This window comes from Bufo gargarizans, unplaced genomic scaffold, assembly GCF_014858855.1.
Source record: "Bufo gargarizans isolate SCDJY-AF-19 unplaced genomic scaffold, ASM1485885v1 original_scaffold_2047_pilon, whole genome shotgun sequence".
Lineage (NCBI taxonomy): Eukaryota > Metazoa > Chordata > Amphibia > Anura > Bufonidae > Bufo > Bufo gargarizans.
In genome coordinates this window covers 45765-71961 of record NW_025334620.1, presented here as the reverse complement: position 1 = coordinate 71961, position 26197 = coordinate 45765, and the positions used below count along the sequence as shown (strand labels likewise).

The window sequence follows — 26197 nt, the reverse complement described above, 5'->3', positions numbered from 1 at the left end:
ACCCTAGGGAGTGTTGCATGCTGGGAAAGAGCATCTATATGCCAGCCACTGACCCCCCAGGGAGTCATCCCAGTAATATTTTTTTCTGCCAGTTAAAACCAGATAGCAGCAAATCTCCTATTTGTCTCATCTGTTTTCTAATCTATTTTTATTTTCTAATAACAGATTTTTTTAAATTCTATTTGCTGAACATGATTATGAGGGGGGAGGGGGGGGCTATCTTGCCTGAGCGGTTCTTAACAGCATTTAAAGAATTACTTTATGGCAGCCCCATGATTCATAGACACACTGGTCAGGAGGGGACCTCATTGACCTCTTATAGGAGAGTTTTCTGGGCATGCTGTGTTCCCTGTGCAGAGCTGAGTAGGGAGTAGGTAAGCTGTAATATCATCTAATGTGAATGGTGGATCCTGATTATCTGTACACAGAGGTGATATCATTACAGGCAGGATTAGAATGACAGATAAGCACATAACTGCAGTAAAGTGATCTGCACAGACCACAAAATGGCGTTGTGAAGAAATCCCCCTTTTCTTTCAATATTTCTTCCTATGCCATTCGGTACGTGTAACTACCGAACGAAGCCCACCCAGGGTGAACCAGTCACAGAAGACTTCCATGTCTCTTTGAGAACCCCTAAACCGATCTGGGTGAAATTTGAATATGTTGATCCCCCAGATCGGAGCTATCAGGGGACATATGATTTGTGGGGATACCTCATGTATAAAGGGGTGTTCCAGATATTGGGGAAAACTGTGACTTTTCTGCCTAGAGATAATCAAGTTGTTACTTTATCAGGCTTGATTATCTCCAGGACTAGGGGAGGGCATTGCATGGTTATGCTGGAAGGGTTTTATGTTTCCATTGTACTTGATTGGCTATACTGTGTCCCTCCCTGTGGGATGTCCCCTTGCATGGGGACTTGCATAAAAAGCCTGTGTGTGATAATTAAAGCATGTTCTATTTGTACCCTTCTTCTTGACTTCGGCTGATGTTTGGGGATCCGCATGCTTTATTAAGGGAATCATCTTATAAAGTTATTGGCATTTCGGATGGAATTCGTCTACTTCAACTGCCAAACGGAGCGCCATATTCACCAGGCTCTGGCAGTTCGGGAGGAAACTACCGAATGTGGTTTAAATATACTTGGTTTCCTTACAGGCGTTTGTTCTAAGGCTTAGTGACTAGTGCGAGAACAGCAGGATTTAATATTTTTTGTTTAAATATATTGTCATGGAAAATTAAAAACAACCAGCAAAAAATATAAAAAAATGTGTTTAACATAAAAACATAATTTAAACAATAGGTCATTTTCTGATGACACATTCCCTTTAAGTCCCCTATGTGCAGAGGCGGACTGACCATAGACCTTACAGGGAAATTTCTCGGTGGGCTGAGGCCCAAGGGGCTGCCTGGGCCCTCCTCATGGCTGGCCAGTGGTTTTTGGGGATGTATTTTGTGTTGCTGGGGCAGTATTTTGTGATGGACTGTGGTATCCTTCCATCAATTTGGACCCGACTACAAAATGGGGTCACTTTTATTATTTTTTCCAGGGCCACTAAGTTCCCAGTCCGCCTATGTGAGAAAAACCCATTCCAAATGTTTGCCGTTGTCACTGTCATTGAAGATCCTGAACACAGTCAAGGTAACTTGAGAGGGAACAGGTACAATAGTATGAGATGCTCCCTTCACTGTGCAGACACCTCGGAAGTCCTCAGACTGGAAAATCACTTGGTAAGAAGAAGTCATCAAACCTTGGTACCTACCAGGGCAATGTCCAGTAGGTCGTGCAGCTCTAACTGCTGGTAGACCTTCAGGCGATATTCTTCCATCTGCTGTTTCTTCTGTTTGGCTAAATCATAATCTTCCTTCTCCACAGCGCAGCGTTTCTCCACTTCATATCGCCCAAGACGTTCCCCGACCTGCAGAGAAGAAGAAGGGTTACTTCTAGCTGAGGGTAATTCATGTTAGTGATAGAGCAGCCATTCTTCTACTAGATTTTTCAATCTGTAGATTTATGAAAATCCGTAAGAACTCGACCATGAAGGTGATGATGATGGTGGTCTTTTTTGAGGGGAAGTGTTAAAGGGTATGTTCACCTGAACAACCAATGATTTTTATTGCACCATTGCATCTAACATTAAAAAAATGCAGAGCTATGTGTCTCCATGGCAACAGACTACAAACAAACCCCTGAAGACAGATCCTGCAGTCACACTGACATTCGCCTGTCCTCTAGTCCTTGTTAACCTACCAAATGTATGAGATGTACGTTATTAAGAAGTAGAAGACAGGAGGAAGTGGGCAAGACACTGGGCCGATCCACGCAGGGTTCGTTTCCATGGAGACACAGACAGCACTGGAGCTGTATACACATAATGGTAGTAGATTTTAATTGAGGACCAGTTGCAGAGTTGCTTTATCTTCTATTTTAGATGCATTAGAATAAAAAAAAGTAAAAAAAAAAGTGGTTGACAAGCAGACTTTTCCTTCTCCAGTCATACAGATCTGTTTCTGGGCACCTTGGTTTCGTACACTTCACTGGGTCTAGAGATGCTGGACCAGCTTTCCTCCCAGTACAGCATTCAGGTGGACCTTGAATTGATTTGACTTAGGCCTCATGCACACGGACGTTTTTTTTCACGGTCCGCAAAACGGGGTTCCGTTGGTCCGTGATCCGTGACCGTTTTTCCATCCGTGGGTCTTCCTTGATTTTTGGAGGATCCACGGACATGAAAAAAAAGTCGTTTTGGCGTCCGCCTGGCCGTGCGGAGCCAAACGGATCCGTCCTGAATTACAATGCAAGTCAATAAGGACGGATCCGTTTGAAGTTGACACAATATGGTGCCATTTCAAACGGATCCGTCCCCATTGACTTTCAATGTAAAGTCTGGAGTTCTTTTATACCATCGGATTGGAGTTTTCTCCAATCCGATGGTATATTTTAACTTGAAGCGTCCCCATCACCATGGGAACGCCTCTATGTTAGAATATACTGTCGGATATGAGCTACATCGTGAAAATCAGATCCGACAGTATATTCTAACACAGAGGCGTTCCCATGGTGATGGGGACGCTTCAGGTTAGAATATACTGAAAAACTGTGTACATGACTGCCCCCTGCTGCCTGGCAGACCCCCCCCCCCTGTTTTTAACTCATTGGTGGCCAGTGCGGCCGCCCCCCCCCCTCCCTCCCCTGTGCGGCGCCCCCCCCCCCCTCCCCTGTAGTAAACTCGTTGGTGTCCAGTGGGCCCCCCCTCCCTCCCCTGTAGTAAACTCGTTGGTGTCCAGTGGGCCCCCCCTCCCTCCCCTGTAGTTAACTCGTTGGTGTCCAGTGGGCCCCCCCTCCCTCCGCTGTAGATAACTCGTTGGTGGCCAGTGGGCCCTCTCCCCTCCCTCCCCCTCCTAATTAAAATCGCCCCCCTATCATTGGTGGCAGTGGTGAGTACCGATCGGAGTCCCAGTGTAATCGCTGGGGCTCCGATCGGTAACCATGGCAACCGGGACGCTACTGCAGTCCCGGTTGCCATGGTAGCTTAGCAATTTGTAGAAGCTTCATACTTACCTGAAGAGCTGCGATGTCTGTGACCGGCCGGGAGCTCCTCCTACTGGTAAGTGAAAGGTCTGTGCGGCGCATTGCTTATAGCACAGACCTGTCACTTACCAGTAGGAGGAGCTCCCGGCCGGTCACAGACATCGCTGCTCTTCAGGTAAGTATAAAGCTTCTACAAATTGCTAAGCTACCATGGCAACCGGGACTGCAGTAGCGTCCCGGTTGCCATGGTTACCGATCGGAGCCCCAGCGATTACACTGGGACTCCGATCGGTACTCACCACTGCCACCAATGATAGGGGGGCGATTTTAATTAGGAGGGGGTGGGAGGGGAGAGGGCCCACTGGCCACCAATGAGTTATCTATAGCGGACGGAGGGGGGGCCCACTGGACACCAATGAGTTATCTATAGCGGACGGAGGGGGGGCCCACTGGACACCAATTAGTTAACTACAGGGGAGGGAGGGGGGGCTGGCTACCAAGAAGTTAACTACAGGGGAGGGAGGGGGGGGGGGGCGGCCGCACTGGCCACAAATGAGTTAAAAACAGGGGGGGGGGGTCTGCCCCCTGCTGCCTGGCAGCACCTGCCAGGCAGCAGGGGGCAGTCATGTACACAGTTTTTCAGTATATTCTAACCTGAAGCGTCCCCATCACCATGGGAACGCCTCTGTGTTAGAATATACTGTCGGATCTGAGTTTTCGCGAAGTGAAAACTCAGCTCTGAAAAAGCTTTTATGCAGACGGATCTTCGGATCCGTCTGTATGAAAGCAACCTACGGCCACGGATCACGGACACGGATGCCAATCTTGTGTGCATCCGTGTTCTTTCACGGACCCATTGACTTGAATGGGTCCGTGAACCGTTGTCCGTCAAAAAAATAGGACAGGTCATATTTTTTTGACGGACAGGATACACGGATCACGGCCTCGGCTGCAAAACGGTGCATTTTCCGATTTTTCCACGGACCCATTGAAAGTCAATGGGTCCGCGAAAAAAAACGGAAAACGGCACAACGGCCACGGATGCACACAACGGTCGTGTGCATGAGGCCTTAGGACTTCAGTAAACATTCTTCTCGCCCCAGGCCACATTTAACCCCTTAATGACCAAGACACTTTTTTGTGATTTAGCACACCTGGTGGTTAAATGGTAGGAACTTTTTGTTGGACTAACATAATCATTTTTGCAACCCAACCTTTTTTTTACATGACACACAGGGCTTTTTTTTTATTAATATGTCTTTTAGCATTTTTTTCTTTATTTAGTTTTATTGGGGGAATACTGTACAAAAATGTTAAAGGGATTCTGTCATCAGAAATGAGCCCTATAAGCTAAACATATGGCGATGTCCCTTGTAAAACACAGAATCCTAAAGGGAGTTTATCTAATGCCCCTGTGGCTCTGTATTCATAAAAAAGACGTTTATATTACCTGTCAATCACTTCGAAATGTGTCCAAGGGGACGTCTCATGCTGAAAGGGGCCCAGCTGCAGCCATGTCGTTTATGTGCCCAGCGCCGCCTCCTCAAGTGAAATCACCGCCCTCCCTTTTATTATATCCGCCTACTTCAGTTCGTGGCCGCCTCTGTAACCTCCGCTCGCTTCATCCAGATCCCGCACGTGCACACTAGGTATATCCTGATGCGCCCGTGCGGACTATTGGCAGCGGCCTCGTATAGCGAAGTGCGCATGCGCCGGCCGGTGCACTTCGGTCGAACCTCCACTGACTGCCCTATTACAGCCCATCTCAGCCATCCAACCTAGTGCGCACGCGTGGGATCTGGATGAAGCGAGCGGAGGTTAGAGAAGCAGTGATGACGTGAGGTAGACGGATCGCATGAAAGGGGGGAAGGCGATTTCACTACAGAAGGCGGCGCTGGGCACCTAAACGACATGGCTGCAGCCGGGCACCTTTTACTAGGAGACGTCCCCTTGGACACATTTTGAAGTGATTGGCAGGTGATATAAACGTCTTTTTTTTATTAATATAGAGCCACAGGGGCATTAGATAAACTCACTTTAGGATTCTGTGTTTTACAAGGGACATCGCCATATGTTTAGCTTAAAGGGCTCATTTCTGATGACAGAATCCCTTTAAAGTCTTCACACTATAGTGCTATATTTAAGTGAATGGGTCACCAAAAAGTTTATCTGCCAGTTAAAACCAGATAGCAGCACATATCCTTTTTTTCTTATCTGTTTTTATTTTCTGATTACATATATACTTCTATTTCCTAAAAAATTATTATGGGGGGCGGCCATCTTGCTTGAGCTGTTCTTAAAGGGGTTGTCCCATCTCAGACAATGGGGGCATATCGCTAGGATACAATGAGAATCGAGCGGGGAAATGAACGGAGGCATGCCCTCCATTCATTTCTATGGGGCCGCCGAAAATAGCCAAGCACTTGCTTAGCTATTGCCGTCTGCCCCATAGAAATAAATGGGAGAATGGGCCGCGCATGCGCGGTGCTCTCCCATTCACTTCTATAGGAGCAGCACTTGGTGGTGGACGGACCCCGGGAAATCAGGGGTCCTCCAGCCACAGCGCTCCCTGCTTCGTTCTTGTTGTAGGTGCGGGTCCCAGCGGTGGGACCCGCACCTATCAGACAATGGGGGCATATCCTAGCGATAGGCCCCTATTATCTGAGATGGGAATACCCCTTCCATTCAAAAAAAATTACTTTACAGCAGCCACATGGGCCATAGACACAATGGTGAGGAGGGGACCTCATTGACTTCTATGGGAGAGTCTTCTAGGCATGCTCTGTGCCCTGTGCAGAGGTCATTGTACAAGGAAAGAATAGATAATATTTGACAATCACCTATTATGAATGGTGGATCCTGTCTAATCTATACATAGAGGTGATCTCATTACAGGCAGGATTAAAATGACAGATAAGCAGATACCTGTAGTAAAGTCCTCTGTAAAGACTAAGAAGTGGCGCCTATTAGGCTTAGAGGACAGTGCGAAAACTGCAGGATGTCATGGTTTTTGTTTGAATATAGATATTGACATGGAAAATTAAAAATATCAAAACTTTGGTAAACTTAAAATGTGATTTAAACAAGAAGTCATTTTCTGATGACACATTATTAAAATGGGCTCCCTATTTTGGGTCCTGGGTTCCCTATTTTTGACATATAATATGTATAGTTTTGCGTAAGTGAGGTGATAAAGCAAAGATTTCCGTTGGCATTGGCGTTTTATTTTTTATTTTATTTGTATTTCACGGAATTTTATACTTATTTTAAACTTTATTTCTGGTACATATGTCCCCTAAAAGGTCATTAAATTGACTTTTTTGTTAGATTTTTTCACTATTTTCATTATAACTTGGGCATCTAAAGGAGCCCGAGTTAGAGAGGAAACAGCCTCCTGTGGGAGCTTTGTACACAGACAGCGCTGATCAGGGTCTGTTAAAAGGGTTCTCCGGCCATTTCACCTGATCCGTAGCTGTTACCATGTTAAAGGGAGATATTTTAGACACTACTTACCCGTCCCTGGCTCTGCTGATGCTGCTATCCACTGCAGGCTCTTCCGCCTGGGTCCCAACTGGATGTGGCTGCTTCTTTTCCTGTTCAGCTGCATTAGGGTCCATTCACACGTCCATAAGTGTTTTGCGGATCCGCAAACATAGACACCGGCAATGTGCATTCCGCAATTGCGTTTGCACATCGCCGGCACTATAATAGAAAATGCCTAATCTTGTAGTGCAGACCCTCAAATGCGGATGTGGATCCGCAAATGCGGACAGCACATTCTGGCCCCATTGAAAATGAATTGGTCCGCACCCGTTCCGCAAAATTGCGGAACGGATTCGGACGTGTGAATGGACCCATAGGGTAAATGAAGCTAAACAAGAATAAAAGAAGCAGCCACATCCAGTTGGGACCCAGGCAGAAGAGCCTGCAGTGGACAGCAGCATCAGCGGAGCCAGGGACGGGTAAGGCTACTTTCACACTAGCGTTCGTCGGTCCGCTCGTGAGCTCCGTTTGAAGGGGCTCACGAGCGGACCCGAACGCAGCCGTCCAGCCCTGATGCAGTCTGAATGGAGCGGATCCGCTCAGACTGCATCAGTCTGGCGGCGTTCAGCCTCCGCTCTGCTCGCCTCCGCACGGACAGGCGGACAGCTGAACGCTGCTTGCAGCGTTCGGGTGTCCGCCTGGCCGTGCGGAGGCGTGCGGATCCGTCCAGACTTACAATGTAAGTCAATGGGGACGGATCCGTTTGAAGATGCCACAATATGGCTCAATCTTCAGGCGGATCCGTCCCCCATTGACTTTACATTGAAAGTCTGGACGGATCCGTACGAGGCTATTTTCACACTTAGCTGTTATATGCTAAAAATAATGCAGACGGATCCGTACTGAACGGAGCCTCCGTCTGCATTATTATGATCGGATCCGTTCAGAACGGATCCGATCGAACGCTAGTGTGAAAGTAGCCTAAGTAGTGTCTATCCAACTGCCTGATCCTTATCTCTTCCAAATCTGCCTGGGGTCGCCTGTTGGTCGGTCCCGCCTAAATGGATAGGTTTGGAGGACATTTATCTCAATACTCACTTTCATTATATTTAGAGATTATTCAGTGTGATATCTCACAATATTCTTTCAGCTTTTGTCATTTACGGCTCAACTTCATGATAAATAGTTATTTAGGCTCTGTGGGCATCAGGGTTGCCAACCAGAATTTTTCTTTTTTCTGAATAACTTTTACGAAATCAAGGACAGCCAACATTTTTTACAGATAAATTGGAGAACCATAATGAATGATAAAGATTGGAAGTATCACATGTCTATAGCTCAGCATACTGATAACTCCTCATTACCAGCATTTACTGTGAGCTGTAAAATGATGATAATTACCACCAATATAATCTAATCATGTACCACCAGCCTCAAAAAAAAAAAAAATCACAGACACGTCTTTTTTTTTTTCAGCTCCGGCTCCCCTGTGCGGCGATCGGAGGAGCCGGAGCATGTGTGCAGCAGCCCCTGTCATAGTCTTTAACACGAGGCTGCTGCATAGTATTTCCTATGGAGCCCTTGCCTGTAATAGGGCTCCATAGGAAAGTAGTAAAATCATCATAGACTCCAATGCAAGTGCATTAGAGTCAATGATAATAGCAATCAAATGGCTGATTGTTATTAAAAAAAGTGTAAAAAAATAAAGTTTTTACAAATAAAAAAAATATAAAAGTTCAAATGACCCCCTTTCCCCAAAATGAGAATAAAAAAAAAATACACATCATGGGTATCGCCGTGTGCGTAAATGCCCGTACGATCAAAATATAAAAGTATTAATCCCATACGGAAAAAGGCGAAATGAAAAAAAAAAGGGTCAAAATGGCATATTTTCCATTTTCTAGCTCCCGGCTTATGTCCTGGGAGAACTAAAGGATCGGGGGGAAATATTCATTTCGCTTGATCCTTCTCTCCCCTGACATTATCTGTCAGAGGAGACTATCGAGCACCCAAAACACGTTAAACTGTTGGCTGCACCCTCTGAAGGTGAGCGAATCATTTAGTTGAAAAATGAATAAAGCCAGGAAAAGGAGACAATATGAACAATCACAATACATTAGTAAGTGCCTTGTATTAAAGGGAACCTGTCATCAACTTTATGCTGTCCATACTAACGGCAGTATAAAGTACAGACGGGCGAGATGATTCAGCGGTCTGTCATTTATAAGTTAAAAGTAAGTGGTTGCCGAGAACCAACATCACAATGATTGCAGACTGGGCCTGGAAAAGAGTCCCGGCCACCTGAGAAGAGTCCTGGATATTCATGGATTCCTGCTCTCCTGCCCACCTGCTGATGACTGACAGTCTAATACCCAGTTTTCTCCCTTTCTCTCTAGGAGAGAACTGCCAATCATCAGCAGATGGCGAGAGAGCAGGAGATTATGAATAACCAGGACTCTTCTCAGGTAGACTGGACTCTTTTCAAGGCCTGGGCTGCAGTGATTATGATGCTGGTTCTCAGCAACCACTTACTCTTAGCTCATGAGTGACACACCGCTGACATCAGCATTTCTGTCACTATTTTATGCTGCCATCAGTAAGGTCAGCATAAAGTTGATGACAGGTTCCTGCTATTTTCTGAAGGATTTACATCCTTTATATGGTTCTGTACTGCTGTCACTAGGCCTGTGCTAGGATCACATCCTCTAAACTGCCTTCACTTATGACGACAGTACACGTCCCCCACCTTCTGCAGATCAGCAATGGCTTGTTTGAGCTTCTTGGCATAGTCATAGTGCTCATGGTGGACCGCCTCCTGCTTCTTCTCATCCAACTTGCGAATTATTTGTGCGACTTCTGGATCCTGGTACATATCAAACGCCAAGTCATCAAGTGGTGAAATGGTGTCATGTTTCCTGCAAAGCAAGACAATTAGTCTTAGCGCAGCAGAGTGGTACAGTGCCAAATCTGTGGAAAAGCATGAAAATGTTACAGCTAGAAAATATGGATGTGAAATCTATCTTAAAGTGGTTGTCGGAGATAACTAAAAATCTCAGAAAAGCCCTGCAATAGCATAAAATAAAAAAATCATCTTATACTTACCCCTCTGGCCAGATTTGCATATAAGGCATTACCATTGTCTCTGTGCACCAGAAAAACAGTGACTTGTCCTGAACTCGGATCTCTGCAGACACGGATGTCTGAATAAGCCCTAGTTCACACGGCAGATATTGCCTTTTGGTTGCTGCAGTGGTTTTTCAATTGAATGCAAAGGACCTGCTTGCAGTTTAGCCCCATTGAATGGAGTTAAAGAGCATCAGTCCCCATGAACAACTCTATTACACCAGGCACATTCCTGGTAGGGTTGTTCATGGCGAGTTGAACGTTACCTTTCTTTCTGCATCGGATGTTCCACTGCAAAGAAATCCTAACTTTTATTAATATGCTAATAAGATGCTCAAAGCACTGAGGGGCAGGCGTAGCCCCTTCTAGCACCACCTCACCTCTTCCTCTCCTGTGTCACCCCTCCCCTCCCGTACTGATTGACAGGACCAAGCATCCTCAATGCTCCAATGCCTGGCCCGGAAATCTTGCACAGGCAATCAACACATGCGCAGTTCTAATCTCTGAGCAGAGGCAGCTTCACAAGATGTTAACAACTGTAACCTCATTGGCGCATGCGCAAGATTTCAAGGTCTGGCGTCAAAGCTGATGCATGGAACTGTCAATCAGTAAGGGAGGGGGAGTGGCGATGGAGGAGAGGAGGAAATTAACTGGTGCTCGGAGGGGCTAGAGATGCCCCTCACTCCTCCGAGCATCTCATTAGCATATTCATAAATTAGGATTTCACTGCAACAGGATGTCCGATTGAAAAATGGAAGGTATCATTGTATTCAGCAAGATCAGCGCTGTCAGGCAGTGTACCTAGTTTAATAGGGTTGATCACGGTGAGAGATGGTGTGAGCGGACACCTGTTGCAGTTTCCAGCGACATCCATGCAGACAACACACTAGGGGTCCTTTCACGTGACCATATTAATGGGTCCGCATCTGTTCCACAAAGGGTGCGGACGCATCCGTAGTTCCGTTCCACGGCCTCGCTAAAATATAGAGCATGTCATATTCTTTTCTGCAATCATGGACAAGAATAGGCATTTTCTATATAGCGCTGGTCATGTGCGTTCCGCAAAACACTTACGGCCGTGTGAATGTAGCCCAAGAAAGGACATTTCCTTTCGTGGGCGATAAACTGCAAAATTCCAATTGCAAAATCCGCAGTGTGAACTAGCCCTAACACTGCACCTGCCAGTCTCTTCTAAACACTACGTGGCTAGCTGTGCACTTCATTCTGCGATATTCCACAAGGATAGCACACTACTTCTGTGGTCGCAGTGACATATCCACTTACTGTAGCATGGACTGCAGTGTCCTCTGTTCCGTGCCATAATGTGGTACCGCTATATCTCAACCTTAAAGTAGCACTCCTACAACATTTTATATTCTCTGACCTGTTAGAAAGGTACGTGATGTAATCTGTAGTGAATGTAATCGTCACATCAGTGACTGTATTTGTGAGTTATAACCTCCCTTCTAATCCTCAGCTGTGTCATGTGACCAACTCTCTGATCTCCATCTGACACAGGACAGGAAGTCAGTTACTTCTCTATTCATTCCTATGTGACTTAGAGTGAGGCTCCCATAGGAATACTTCCTGTCCACACATAAGAAGCTGTGTTATTTGGAAAGTCTGATTGCTGGTCACATGACACAGCCGAGAAGTAGAAGGGAGGGGATAACTCACAAATACAGTCACCAGTAAGAAGATTACCTTTCTAACAGGTCAATGAATAAAACATTTTGTGGGAGCGCTACTTTAAAGGAGCTGTCTGGCTGATATCAGCGGGGGATTCAGGAAACGTCGCAACAGCAGCGGTGAGCAGTGTAATTACATCTAATATAGGAACACTTATATAGGAGCGAGCCGTCCTATTGGAGTGAATGGGACGGCTTCTTGTAGTTACACCTGCTTACAGCTGCTGTTGCGATGACGAGCAGGTAAACAATGAAGAGAAGGTAGCACTGGCACGGCACGCATCTTCTCTTCAACCAGCTGATCGGAGGTTGCCAGGTGTTGGACCCCTCCTGAGGATAGGTCATCAATAAAAATAACTTGGACAACCCCTTTAAACAGGTTTTCCCATGACCAAAATGTATCCCCTATTCACAGGATAGGGGATAGATGTTTAACTGGTGGGCAGGGCCGTCTTTAATATTGATTGGACCCCGGGCAAAAATTTACTTGGGCCCCCTGGATCCCGCCTTCCCACACCTTAGCATGCAATCACGCTCTCCACCACAACACACACACAAAAAATCCACACATCTGGTAGAGTCCAGTGAATGACTGTAAATACTTCTAGTTCTGAAGACTTCAGCGGCTCAGGATCAGTGCTCTGGGCAGCTGGGCTCAGGCAGGAAGTGGGCACCGCTTTGCAGGAAGGAGACCAGGGCTCGGCTCACCCTAGTGTTACAGTGCACCCCAGCACCCCACAGTATGCAGTATAGCACCCTATAGTATACAGCACCACACAGTATGCAGTTTAGCACCCCACACTATACAGTACCCCACAGTATACAGTAGAGCAGTATAGCAGCCCACAGTATACAGCACCTCACGGTATACAACACCTCACTGTATACAGCAACCCAAACTATACACGATACAGCCCCCCACACTATACAGTACAGCAGTATAGCACTCCCCCCCACTATACAGGCCCCCCCCCACTATACAGGCCCACCACACAGTATACAGCCCACCACACAGTATACAGGCCACCCCCCCACAGTATACAGCCCACCACACAATATACAGCCCATTACACAATATATAGCCCACCACACAATATACAGCCCACCACACAGTATACAGCACCCCACTATACAGTAGTTTACAGTATATTAACATAACAGCCCCTGTCACCTTTTTCTGATGTAATCTTTACACAAAAAAGCTCCACAGTTAACTTCTGTAGGACCTGTGATGACCTCATAGCCATGTGACCAGTAATTGCTAGGTTACTGGTCACATGGTAATGATGTCATTAAGGTCCTAGAATTAAGATCATTAGCACAGTACGATCATGATGCCTGTGTAGCCGACAGCCTGACACCCGGGGCAGTAGCTAGCAGGGCTCAAGAGGCAGCTGCCTTGGACCCCCCAGGAGCAACTGGGCCCAGGGCAGCTGCCCCTTTTGCCCCTTGGTAAAGACGGCCCTGCTGGTGGGGGTCCATCTGTAGAAACCTCCACGATCACATAAATGAGGATCCCACGTTCCCATGTTTGAATGAATTGGTGGTCCTTCATGTTCGCTATCACTCCAATCAACTGTATGCGGCTGCTGGAGATCGTCAAGTACAGTTCTTGTCTATATCCTGCAGAAACGAGTAGCAGCAAATATATGTGACCGTTGCTTCATTCAAAAATGGGGGAACGTGGTACGCCTGTTCAGTTGCAACCCCACTGATCAAACACCTATCCCATACTCTGAGGTAGGGGTGGGCGATATAAACGATGTACGATATTATCGTCATCAATTCGGCTGACGATATACTGTAGATTTTAGTTATATCGCCATATCGTGACAGATGACCACGGAGCGGTAGTGAATGGAAGAAGCTTCTCACTCACCGCTCCGTGGCCTCCCGACTCTGCACCGCGCTGCAGGGCCTTGCATTCACACATCGTCAGTGAGCTGGCTGACGCTGTGTGTGACATCAGGTCCCTCCCAGTGCATGCTGGGAAGAAGACGCGGCCCGTCTCCTGCGGACTCTATCAGCCAGCCGTGCAGGAAAGGTAAGTAGCAGGGGCCCAAATCTACTGGGGGGTCGATGGCTATGGCATGGGGCTGATGGCGCTGGCTGGGGGACATGATGATAGTGGCAATGGCACATGGGGCTGATGGCGTTGGCTGGGGGACATGATGATGGTGGCAATGGCATGGGGCTGATGGTGCTGGCTGGGGGACATGATGATGGTGGCAATGGCATGGGGCTGATGGCGCTGGCTGGGGGACATGATGATGGTGGCAAATGGCACATGGGGCTGATGATGGCAAATGGCAATGGCATGGGGCTGATGGCGCCGGCTGGGGGAAATGGATGATGATGGCCATGTAATTTGGATACATACAGAAGAAAATAATATATCGTAATATCGCAAATGCTTCAAAATTATATTGCGATATAGATTTTAGGCCATATCGCCCAGCTTGAGGGTCCATTCACACGTCCGTTGTTTCTTTCCTGATCTGTTCCGTTTTTTGCGGACCAGATCTGGACCCATTCATTTTCAATGGGTCCTGATAAAAATCGGACAGCACAATGTCTGATTTTTTTTTTTCAGGACCCATTGAAAATGAATGGGTACAGATCTGGTCCAGATCTGTTCCGCAAAAAACGGAACAGATCAGGAAAGAAACAACGGACGTGTGAATGGACCCTGACTCTGAGAATAGAGGGTAGTGCCGTCAGCAGATTTGTACCTATGAAACTGGCTGACCTGTTACATGTGCGCTTGGCATCTGAAGGCATCTATCTGTGTTGGTCCCATGTTCATATGTGGCCGCATTGCTGAGAAAAATTGTGTTTTAATATATGTAAATGAGCCTCTAGGAGCGACGGGGGCTTTGCCGTTACACTCTCTGGAGAGGGCGCTGCAGCTCTATTTGAATTTTGATTGACAGGGGCAGGAAGACATGATCACATTTACACTGTCTGGCCCTGTCAATCATAGTGCAGAGGGAGCAGAGCCTCTAGGTGTAACGGCAACACCCCTGTTGCTCCTAGAGCCTCATTTGCTTATATTAAAACATCATTTTTCTCAGCAATGCGGGCACATACAGTACAGACCAAAAGTTTGGACACACCTTCTCATTCAAAGAGTTTTCTTTATTTTAATGACTATGAAAATTGTAGATTCACACTGAAGGCATCAAAACTATGAATTAACACATGTGGAATTATATACATAACAAAAAAGTGTGAAACAATGAAAATATGTCATATTCTAGGTTCTTCAAAGTAGCCACCTTTTGCTTTGATTACTGCTTTGCACACTCTTGGCATTCCCTTGATGAGCTTCAAGAGGTAGTCACCTGAAATGGTTTTCACTTCACAGGTGTGCCCTGTCAGGTTTAATAAGTGGGATTTCTTGCCTTATAAATGGGGTTGGGACCATCAGTTGCGTTGTGGAGAAGTCAGGTGGATACACAGCTGATAGTCCTACTGAATAGACTGTTAGAATTTGTATTATGGTAAGAAAAAAGCAGCTAAGTAACGAAAAACAAGTGGCCATCATTACTTTAAGAAATTAAGGTCAGTCAGTCCGAAAAATTGGGAAAACTTTGATAGTGTCCCCAAGTGCAGTCACAAAAACCATCAAGCGCTACAAAGAAACTGGCTCACATGCGGACCGCCCCAGGGAAAGGAAGACCAAGAGTCACCTCTGCTGCGGAGGATAAGTTCATCCGAGTCACCAGCCTCAGAAATCGCAGGTTAACAGCAGCTCAGATTAGAGACCCGGTCAATGCCACACAGAGTTCTAGCAGCAGACACATCTCTAGAACAACTGTTAAGAGGAGACTGTGTGAATCAGGCCTTCATGGTAGAATATCTGCTAGGAAACCACTGCTAAGGACAGGCAACAAGCAGAAGAGACTTGTTTGGGCTAAAGAACACAAGGAATGGACATTAGACCAGTGGAAATCTGTGCTTTGGTCTGATGAGTCCAAATTTGAGATCTTTGGTTCCAACCACCGTGTCTTTGTGCGACGAAGAAAAGGTGAATGAATGGACTCTACATGCCTGGTTCCCACCGTGAAGCATGGAGGAGGAGGTGTGATGGTGCTTTGCTGGTGACACTGTTGGGGATTTATTCAAAATTGAAGGCATAATGAACCAGCATGGCTACCACAGCATCTTGCAGTGGCATGCTATTCCATCCGGTTTGCGTTTAGTTGGACCATCATTTATTTTTAACAGGACAATGACCCCAAACACACCTCCAGGCTGTGTAAGGGCTATTTGACCATGAAGGAGAGTGATGGGGTGCTGCGCCAGATGACCTGGCCTCCACAGTCACCGGACCTGAACCCAATCGAGATGGTTTGGGGTGAGCTGGACCGCAGAGTGAAGGCAAAAGGGCCAACAAGTGCTAAGCATCTCTGGGAACTCCTTCAAGACTGTTAGAAGACCATTTCAGGTGACTACCTCTTGAAGCCATCAAGGGAATGCCAAGAGTGTGCAAAGCAGTAATCAAAGCAAAAGGTGGCTACTTTGAAGAACCTAGAATATGACATATTTTCAGTTGTTTCACACTTTTTTGTTATGTATATAATTCCACATGTGTTAATTCATAGTTTTGATGCCTTCAGTGTGAATCTACAATTTTCATAGTCATGAAAATAAAGAAAACTCATTGAATGAGAAGGTGTTCAAACTTTTGGTCTGTACTGTATGAACACGGGACCAACACAGATGTCTTCAGCTGCCAAGCGCAAATGTAACAGGTCAGTCAGTGTCATAGGTACAAGTCTACAGACAGATGCCCTTTAAAAGCAATATCTATGACACGCTCCAGAACACACAGGGAGGTGCAGAAAATGAATTAAAATGAAAGCTTAACAGGATTTCTTCTGTAGAACATTTGGCTTCCCCTGAGAGCTCTGGATGAGCCTCTTCACATCTGGAGACACTTCTAGTAGCAGGTTTTCTCCTGTAGTCCGGGCAGGTATACTGTACATCACCTGCAGCCGGCAGACACTGGCAGTATTGGACAGATCCCTCCACTCAGGTTGTATTTTTCCTGCTGTCAGGGTACTCTCACACTAGCGTTATTCTTTTCCGGTAATGAAATCTGGTAAAGGGTCTCAATACCAGAAAAAAACGCTTCCGTTTTGTCCCAATGCATTCTGAATGGAAAGCAATCTGTTCAGTATGCATCAGGATGTCTTCCGTTCCGTCCCTTGTACAGTATTTGACCGGACAAAATTCCGGAACACTACCGCACTTAATGGATTAGTTTCCATTGAAATGTATTAATGCCATCCGGTACCAAGTGTTCCGGAAATTGCTGCATCGCCGTATCTGGTTTTGAAAAAATTTAATACCGGATCCGTTATTCCGGATAATACCGGAAAGACATCTGGTATTTCTATGAATAAAGTCTAACGGATCCGTATGCGGAAAAAAAAGATATCCGTTAGCATATGGATTTACGGATCCGGCAGGTAGTTCTGGCAACGGATTCTAAGAAATCTTAGTCTGACTTGGTTGAAGAAAGTGATGCAAGTTGTGCCACACAGACCACTGGAGTATAACAGGACAGCTAATGAAGGTATCAGGCCAGGAGGATATACTCTGCTTAGGGAGGTCACATCACCGTTTCATTTTCCATTCTTCTGAAGAACAGAAAAAAGAATCAGGATTCTGTAAACAAAAAAAAAAAAAAACGACCCTGTTGCACATTTGGCATCCGTTTGAGCCATTTCCGTTTGAGATTGATTTTATTAAACAGTGAAAAAAATCCTCCTGCCTGCAGTGCTTTTTCTTCCGACTAAAAAAAACGGATCTCAGAAGGAAATGGCTCAAACGGATGCCAAATGTGAAACAGGATCCGTTTATTTTCTTTTTTACAGGATTTTTTTTCTTCTGTTCTTCGGACAAACCAAAAGAACGGAAAATAAAACGGAGGTGTGAACTCTCCCTTACGGCTGTATAACACCAACAGATTATCTGCCCAATTTCTGCCCAATCAGACCAATGGTTGGTGTGTATAGCAATAGATCTGAGCAATGACTGGTCAGAATATCTGTAACACAGCCCTTACTCGGGTAAGTATCACCAGTCCGTTTATTATTCACTTCTGTATAGTATAACATGATGAAACACCATCAAGGTCACTGCTCCCCCTAGTGAATTTTCTACCAAATTGCATCTGTGTGCCGATCGCATACATAGTCATATGGACATCTGGGAAGTTAATGGGATATTGCTAGGAGATGCCATCGATGTCTGGGACCCACTTCTATATCCATAATGGGAACTCCTAGGTGAACAGAGAGCAGCCGCGCATGTGCGGTCACCCTCTGCTCACTGCTATGGGAGTTCCGAACATATTTCCGCCAGTCCCATAGCGGTGAATGGAGAGGTGGCCGTGCTTGCACAATGTGCACTCCATTGAAGGCTTTGAGACCACACGGATGAATGAGAAGCAGGTCAAGCACGTGTCCTTCGCTTCGGGGGCCCAGTTCTCTAGATAGGAGTGGGCGCCAGAGGTGGGACCCCCAACCTACCTGACATAGATGGCACAATATGCTGGATGGGCCAACCCCTTTAGGCTCTAACGCTGACATACTCCACAGGGCTATACAGAGTTTGCCATCACTGACATCGGTCCTTGTCCCCAAGGCCCCCACAACCTCACCTCTCTTAGGGTCCATTCACATGTCCATAGGTGTTTTGCGGATCCGCAAAACACAGACACCGGCAATGTGCGTTCTGCATTTCGCGGACCGCACATGGCCGGCACTATAATAGAAAATGCCTTTTCTTGTTCGCAGTTGCGGACAAGAATAGGACATGTTCTATTTTTTTTTCGGGAACGGAATTGCGGATTTGGAAATGTGGATGCGGGCAGCACATAGCATCCGTTCCGGCCCCATTGAAAATGAGTAAGTCCGCAAAATCCGGAAAAAAATTGCGGACGTGTGAATGGACCCTAACACACAAACTTGGACCAATATTTTTTGGGAGTATGATACCAGAGAACCCAAGGAAACCCAGGTAAACCTCACCCAGTGTGCGTTGTATCGATGCCAGCGTCCTCCAGGCTGCTCCCCAGGTACTGGTCAATAAGTTTATCTCTTGTCGGCTGTGAACAAACAAAGAAGCAGTCAGTCACTCAAAGGGTTAACAGAACCATTCTGCAGTGTACGCTATACAGGGAACGAAGAGGGCACAGCGTGGACTACTACAACCATGTTCTGAGCGGAGTCGGCGAGTGTAATTGGGTGGTGGTGATTGGTGTCCCTACACAATCTGTCATTGACATTTCCAGGAGGATTAACAGAGGAACGACACCGAGTCGTAAGAATGAAAGCCCCAGAAGTGATATCTCAGGGAGCATACAATCAATTAGTAAAACAGACATATCAGGACAGGGGACGGCTTATCCCTACACGCTGTCCTCTGTGCCACTGGCAATTCTCAGGGCACGCCTATGTACGTCCTGAAACCCAGAGACATGGAAAGTCCCAATCTCAGGAAGGCCACCCAGCTAATGAAAGGGTTAAATGAAAGGCAATCACAGCTAGCCTCCCATAGCCTTCTGCGGGTACCTGTGTGGGAATGGGTTAAACCTTAGAAATACCGTTATAAATGCGTTTTCTATCTAGTGGGCGACCTGCTTCACCGCTACCAACAAATTGGGGCTTACCAGGTTCTCTTCATTATCGTCCACGGGGTCCCCAATTATGTTTATTGCTATAAGTGCAACCTGAAAGCAAAGGAGAAAATAGATGCCTGTATTAAATAGACAGAACGTCTGAGGACCCCTGACCCGATCACCCGGAAACATAAGTGCTGACATACAGGTGGACAGAGGGGCGTGGCCTAAGAGGCAGGGGCGGCTGGGCGCGAAATGAGGGGCAAGAGGGGGGCGGAGCCTGGGACACTACCCTGCACCCTGTATACACTGTGCTGTACCCCATATACCTGTATACACTGACCCTGCACCCTGTATACACTGTGCTGTACCCCATATACCTGTATACACTGACCCTGCACCCCGTATACACTGTGCTGTACCCCATATACCTGTATACACTGACCCTGCACTCTGTATACTGTGCTGTACCCCATATACCTGTATACACTGACCCTGCACCCTGTATACACTGTGCTGTACCCCATATACCTGTATACACTGACCCTGCACCCTATATACACTGTGCTGTACCCCATATACCTGTATACACTGACCCTGCACCCCGTATACACTGTGCTGTACCCCATATACCTGTATACACTGACCCTGCACTCTGTATACACTGTGCTCTACCCCATATACCTGTATACACTGACCCTGCACCCTGTATACACTGTGCTGTACCCCATATACCTGTATACACTGACCCTGCACCCTGTATACCTGTATACACTGACCCTGCACTCTGTATACACTGTGCTGTACCCCATATACCTGTATACACTGACCCTGCACCCTATATACACTGTGCTGTACCCCATATACCTGTATACACTGACCCTGCACCCTATATACAATGTGCTGTACCCCATATACCTGTATACACTGACCCTGCACTCTGTATACACTGTGCTACTACCCCATATACCTGTATACACTGACCCTGCACCCTGTATACACTGTGCTGTACCCCATATACCTGTATACACTGACCCTGCACTCTGTATACACTGTGCTGTACCCCATATACCTGTATACACTGACCCTGCACCCTGTATACACTGTGCTGTACCCCATATACCTGTATACACTGACCCTGCACCCTATATACACTGTGCTGTACCCCACATACCTGTATACACTGACCCTGCACCCTGTATACACTGTGCTGTACCCCATATACCTGTATACACTGACCCTGCACTCTGTATACACTGTGCTGTACCCCATATACCTGTATACACTGACCCTGCACCCTGTATACACTGTGCTGTACCCCATATACCTGTATACACTGACCCTGCACCCTATATACACTGTGCTGTACCCCATATACCTGTATACACTGACCCTGCACTCTGTATACACTGTGCTGTACCCCATATACCTGTATACACTGACCCTGCACTCTGTATACACTGTGCTCTACCCCATATACCTGTATACACTGACCCTGCACCCTGTATACACTGTGCTGTACCCCATATACCTGTATACACTGACCCTGCACTCTGTATACACTGTGCTGTACCCCATATACCTGTATACACTGACCCTGCACTCTATATACACTGTGCTGTACCCCATATACCTGTATACACTGACCCTGCACCCTGTATACACTGTGCTGTCCCCCTAATACCTGTATACACTGACCCTGCACCCTGTATACACTGTGCTGTACCCCATATACCTGTATACACTGACCCTGCACCCTATATACACTGTGCTGTACCCCATATACCTGTATACACTGACCCTGCACCCTGTATACACTGTGCTGTACCCCATATACCTGTATACACTGACCCTGCACCCTATATACACTGTGCTGTACCCCATATACCTGTATACACTGACCCTGCACTCTATACACTGTGCTGTACCCCATATACCTGTATACACTGACCCTGCACCCTGTATACACTGTGCTGTACCCCATATACCTGTATACACTGACCCTGCACTCTATATACACTGTGCTGTACCCCATATACCTGTATACACTGACCCTGCACTCTGTATACACTGTGCTGTACCCCATATACCTGTATACACTGACCCTGCACCCTGTATACACTGTGCTGTACCCCATATACCTGTATACACTGACCCTGCACCCTGTATACACTGACCCTGCACTCTATATACACTGTGCTGTACCCCATATACCTGTATACCCCATATACCTGTATGCACTGACCCTGCACCCTGTATACACTGTGCTGTACCCCATATACCTGTATACACTGACCCTGCACCCTGTATACACTGTGCTGTACCCCATATACCTGTATACACTGACCCTGCACTCTGTATACACTGTGCTGTACCCCATATACCTGTATACACTGACCCTGCACCCTGTATACACTGTGCTGTACCCCATATACCTGTATACACTGACCCTGCACTCTGTATACACTGTGCTGTACCCCATATACCTGTATACACAGACCCTGCACCCTGTATACACTGTGCTGTACCCCATATACCTGTATACACTGACCCTGCACTCTATATACACTGTGCTGTACCCCATATACCTGTATACACTGACCCTGCACTCTATATACACTGTGCTGTACCCCATATACCTGTATACACTGACCCTGCACTCTGTATACACTGTGCTGTACCCCATATACCTGTATGCACTGACCCTGCACCCTGTATACACTGTGCTGTACCCCATATACCTGTATACACTGACCCTGCACCCTATATACACTGTGCTGTACCCCATATACCTGTATACACTGACCCTGCACTCTGTATACACTGTGCTGTACCCCATATACCTGTATACACTGACCTGCACCCTGTATACACTGTGCTGTACCCCATATACCTGTATACACTGACCCTGCACTCTGTATACACTGTGCTGTACCCCATATACCTGTCTACACAGACCCTGCACCCTATATACACTGTGCTGTACCCCATATACCTGTATACACTGACCCTGCACCCTGTATACACTGTGCTGTACCCCATATACCTGTATACACTGACCCTGCACCCTATATACACTGTGCTGTACCCCATATACCTGTATACACTGACCCTGCACTCTGTATACACTGTGCTGTACCCCATATACCTGTATACACTGACCCTGCACCCCATATACCTGTATACACTGACCCTGCACTCTATATACACTGTGCTGTACCCCATATACCTATATACACTGTGCTGTACCCCATATACCTGTATACACTGACCCTGCACTCTATATACACTGTGCTGTACCCCATATACCTGTATACACTGACCCTGCACTCTGTATACACTGTGCTGTACCCCATATACCTGTATACACAGACCCTGCACCTTGTATACACTGTGCTGTACCCCATATACCTGTATACACTGACCCTGCACTCTATATACACTGTGCTGTACCCCATATACCTGTATACACAGACCCTGCACTCTGTATACACTGTGCTGTACCCCATATACCTGTATACACAGACCCTGCACCCTGTATACACTGTGCTGTACCCCATATACCTGTATACACTGTGCTGTACCCCATATACCTGTATACACTGACCCTGCACTCTATACACTGTGCTGTACCCCATATACCTGTATACACTGACCCTGCACTCTGTATACACTGTGCTGTACCCCATATACCTGTATACACTGACCCTGCACCCTATATACACTGTGCTGTACCCCATATACCTGTATACACTGACCCTGCACTCTATATACACTGTGCTGTACCCCATATACTTGTATACACTGTGCTACTACCCCATATACCTGTATACACTGACCCTGCACCCCGTATACACTGTGCTGTACCCCATATACCTGTATACACTGACCCTGCACCCCGTATACACTGTGCTGTACCCCATATACCTGTATACACTGACCCTGCACTCTGTATACACTGTGCTGTCCCCCTAATATCTGTATACACTGTGCTGTACCCCATATACCTGTATACACTGACCCTGCACCCTGTATACACTGTGCTACTACCCCATATACCTGTATACACTGACCCTGCACCCTGTATACACTGTGCTGTACCCCATATACCTGTATACACTGACCCTGCACCCTGTATACACTGTGCTGTACCCCATATACCTGTATACACTGACCCTGCACTCTATATACACTGTGCTGTCCCCCTAATATCTGTATACACTGACCCTGCACCCTGTATACACTGTGCTGTAACCCATATACCTGTATACACTGACCCTGCACTCTGTATACACTGTGCTACTACCCCATATACCTGTATACACTGTGCTGTACCCCATATACCTGTATACACTGACCCTGCACTCTGTATACACTGTGCTACTACCCCATATACCTGTATACACTGACCCTGCACTCTGTATACACTGTGCTGTACCCCATATAGCTGTATACACTGACCCTGCACTCTGTATACACTGTGCTGTACCCCATATACCTGTATACACTGTGCTGCACCCCATATACCTGTATACACTGACCCTGCACTCTATATACACTGTGCTGTACCCCATATACCTGTATACACTGACCCTGCACCCTATATACACTGTGCTGTACCCCATATACCTGTATACACTGACCCTGCACTCTGTATACACTGTGCTGTACCCCATATACCTGTATACACTGACCCTGCACCCTGTGCTGTCCCCCTAATACCTGTATACACTGACCTTGCACTCTATATACACTGTGCTGTACCCCATATACCTGTATACACTGACCCTGCACCCTGTATAGACTGTGCTGTACCCCATATACCTGTATACACTGACCCTGCACTCTGTATACACTGTGCTGTACCCCATATACCTGTATACACTGTGCTGTACCCCATATACCTGTATACACTGACCCTGCATCCCGTATACACTGTGCTGTACCCCATATACCTGTATACACTGACCCTGCACTCTATATACACTGTGCTGTACCCCATATACCTGTATACACTGACCCTGCACCCTGTATAGACTGTGCTGTACCCCATATACCTGTATACACAGACCCTGCACTCTGTATACACTGTGCTGTACCCCATATACCTGTATACACTGTGCTGTACCCCATATACCTGTATACACTGACCCTGCATCCCGTATACACTGTGCTGTACCCCATATACCTGTATACACTGACCTTGCACTCTATATACACTGTGCTGTACCCCATATACCTGTATACACTGACCCTGCACCCTGTGCTGTACCCCATATACCTGTATACACAGACCCTGCACTCTGTATACACTGTGCTGTACCCCATATACCTGTATACACTGTGCTGTACCCCATATACCTGTATACACTGACCCTGCACCCTGTATACCCTGTGCTACTACCCCATATACCTGTATACACTGACCCTGCACCCTGTATACACTGTGCTGTACCCCATATACCTGTATACACTGACCCTGCACTCTGTATACACTGTGCTACTACCCCATATACCTGTATACACTGACCCTGCACCCTGTATACACTGTGTGGTACCCCATATACCTGTATACACTGACCCTGCACTCTGTATACACTGTGCTACTACCCCATATACCTGTATACACTGACCCTGCACCCTGTATACACTGTGCTGTACCCCATATACCTGTATACACTGTGCTGTACCCCATATACCTGTATACACTGACCCTGCACCCCGTATACACTGTGCTGTACCCCATATACCTGTATACACTGACCCTGCACCCTGTATAGACTGTGCTGTACCCCATATACCTGTATACACAGACCCTGCACTCTGTATACACTGTGCTGTACCCCATATACCTGTATACACTGTGCTGAACCCCATATACCTGTATACACTGACCCTGCACTCTATATACACTGTGCTACTACCCCATATACCTGTATACACTGACCCTGCACTCTATATACACTGTGCTACTACCCCATATACCTGTATACACTGACCCTGCACCCTGTATACACTGTGCTGTACCCCATATACCTGTATACACTGACCCTGCACTCTTTATACACTGTGCTACTACCCCATATACCTGTATACACTGACCCTGCACCCTGTATACACTGTGCTGTACCCCATATACCTGTATACACTGACCCTGCACCCTGTATACACTGTGCTGTACCCCATATACCTGTATACACTGACCCTGCACCCTGTATACACTGTGCTGTACCCCATATACCTGTATACACTGTGCTGTACCCCATATACCTGTATACACTGACCCTGCACCCTGTATACACTGTGCTGTACCCCATATACCTGTATACACTGACCCTGCACCCTGTATACACTGTGCTGTACCCCATATACCTGTATACACTGTGCTGTACCCCATATACCTGTATACACTGTGCTGTACCCCATATACCTGTATACACTGACCCTGCACTCTGTATACACTGTGCTACTACCCCATATACCTGTATACACTGACCCTGCACTCGATATACACTGTGCTACTACCCCATATACCTGTATACACTGTGCTGTACCCCATATACCTGTATACACAGACCCTGCACCTTGTATACACTGTGCTGTACCCCATATACCTGTATACACGGACCCTGCACTCTATATACACTGTGCTGTACCCCATATACCTGTATACACTGACCCTGCACTCTGTATACACTGTGCTGTACCCCATATACCTGTATACACTGACCCTGC

General features: G+C 46.7%; 1 protein-coding gene across 2 annotated transcripts in view; it reads right to left on the bottom strand.

Annotated features, from left to right (window-relative positions):
• The window catches only part of LOC122923902 (centrosomal protein of 104 kDa-like), a 139373-nt gene that overhangs the window by 92347 nt on the left and 20829 nt on the right, over positions 1-26197 (bottom strand). For both annotated transcript variants that reach the window (XM_044274762.1, XM_044274763.1), the window contains exons 5-8: positions 19514-19573; positions 18873-18949; positions 9765-9933; positions 1767-1922 (exon numbers count right to left, since the gene is read on the bottom strand). In XM_044274762.1, the coding sequence (XP_044130697.1) occupies positions 1767-1922; positions 9765-9933; positions 18873-18949; positions 19514-19573 (462 nt within the window). The remainder of the gene's footprint in view (positions 1-1766; positions 1923-9764; positions 9934-18872; positions 18950-19513; positions 19574-26197) is intronic.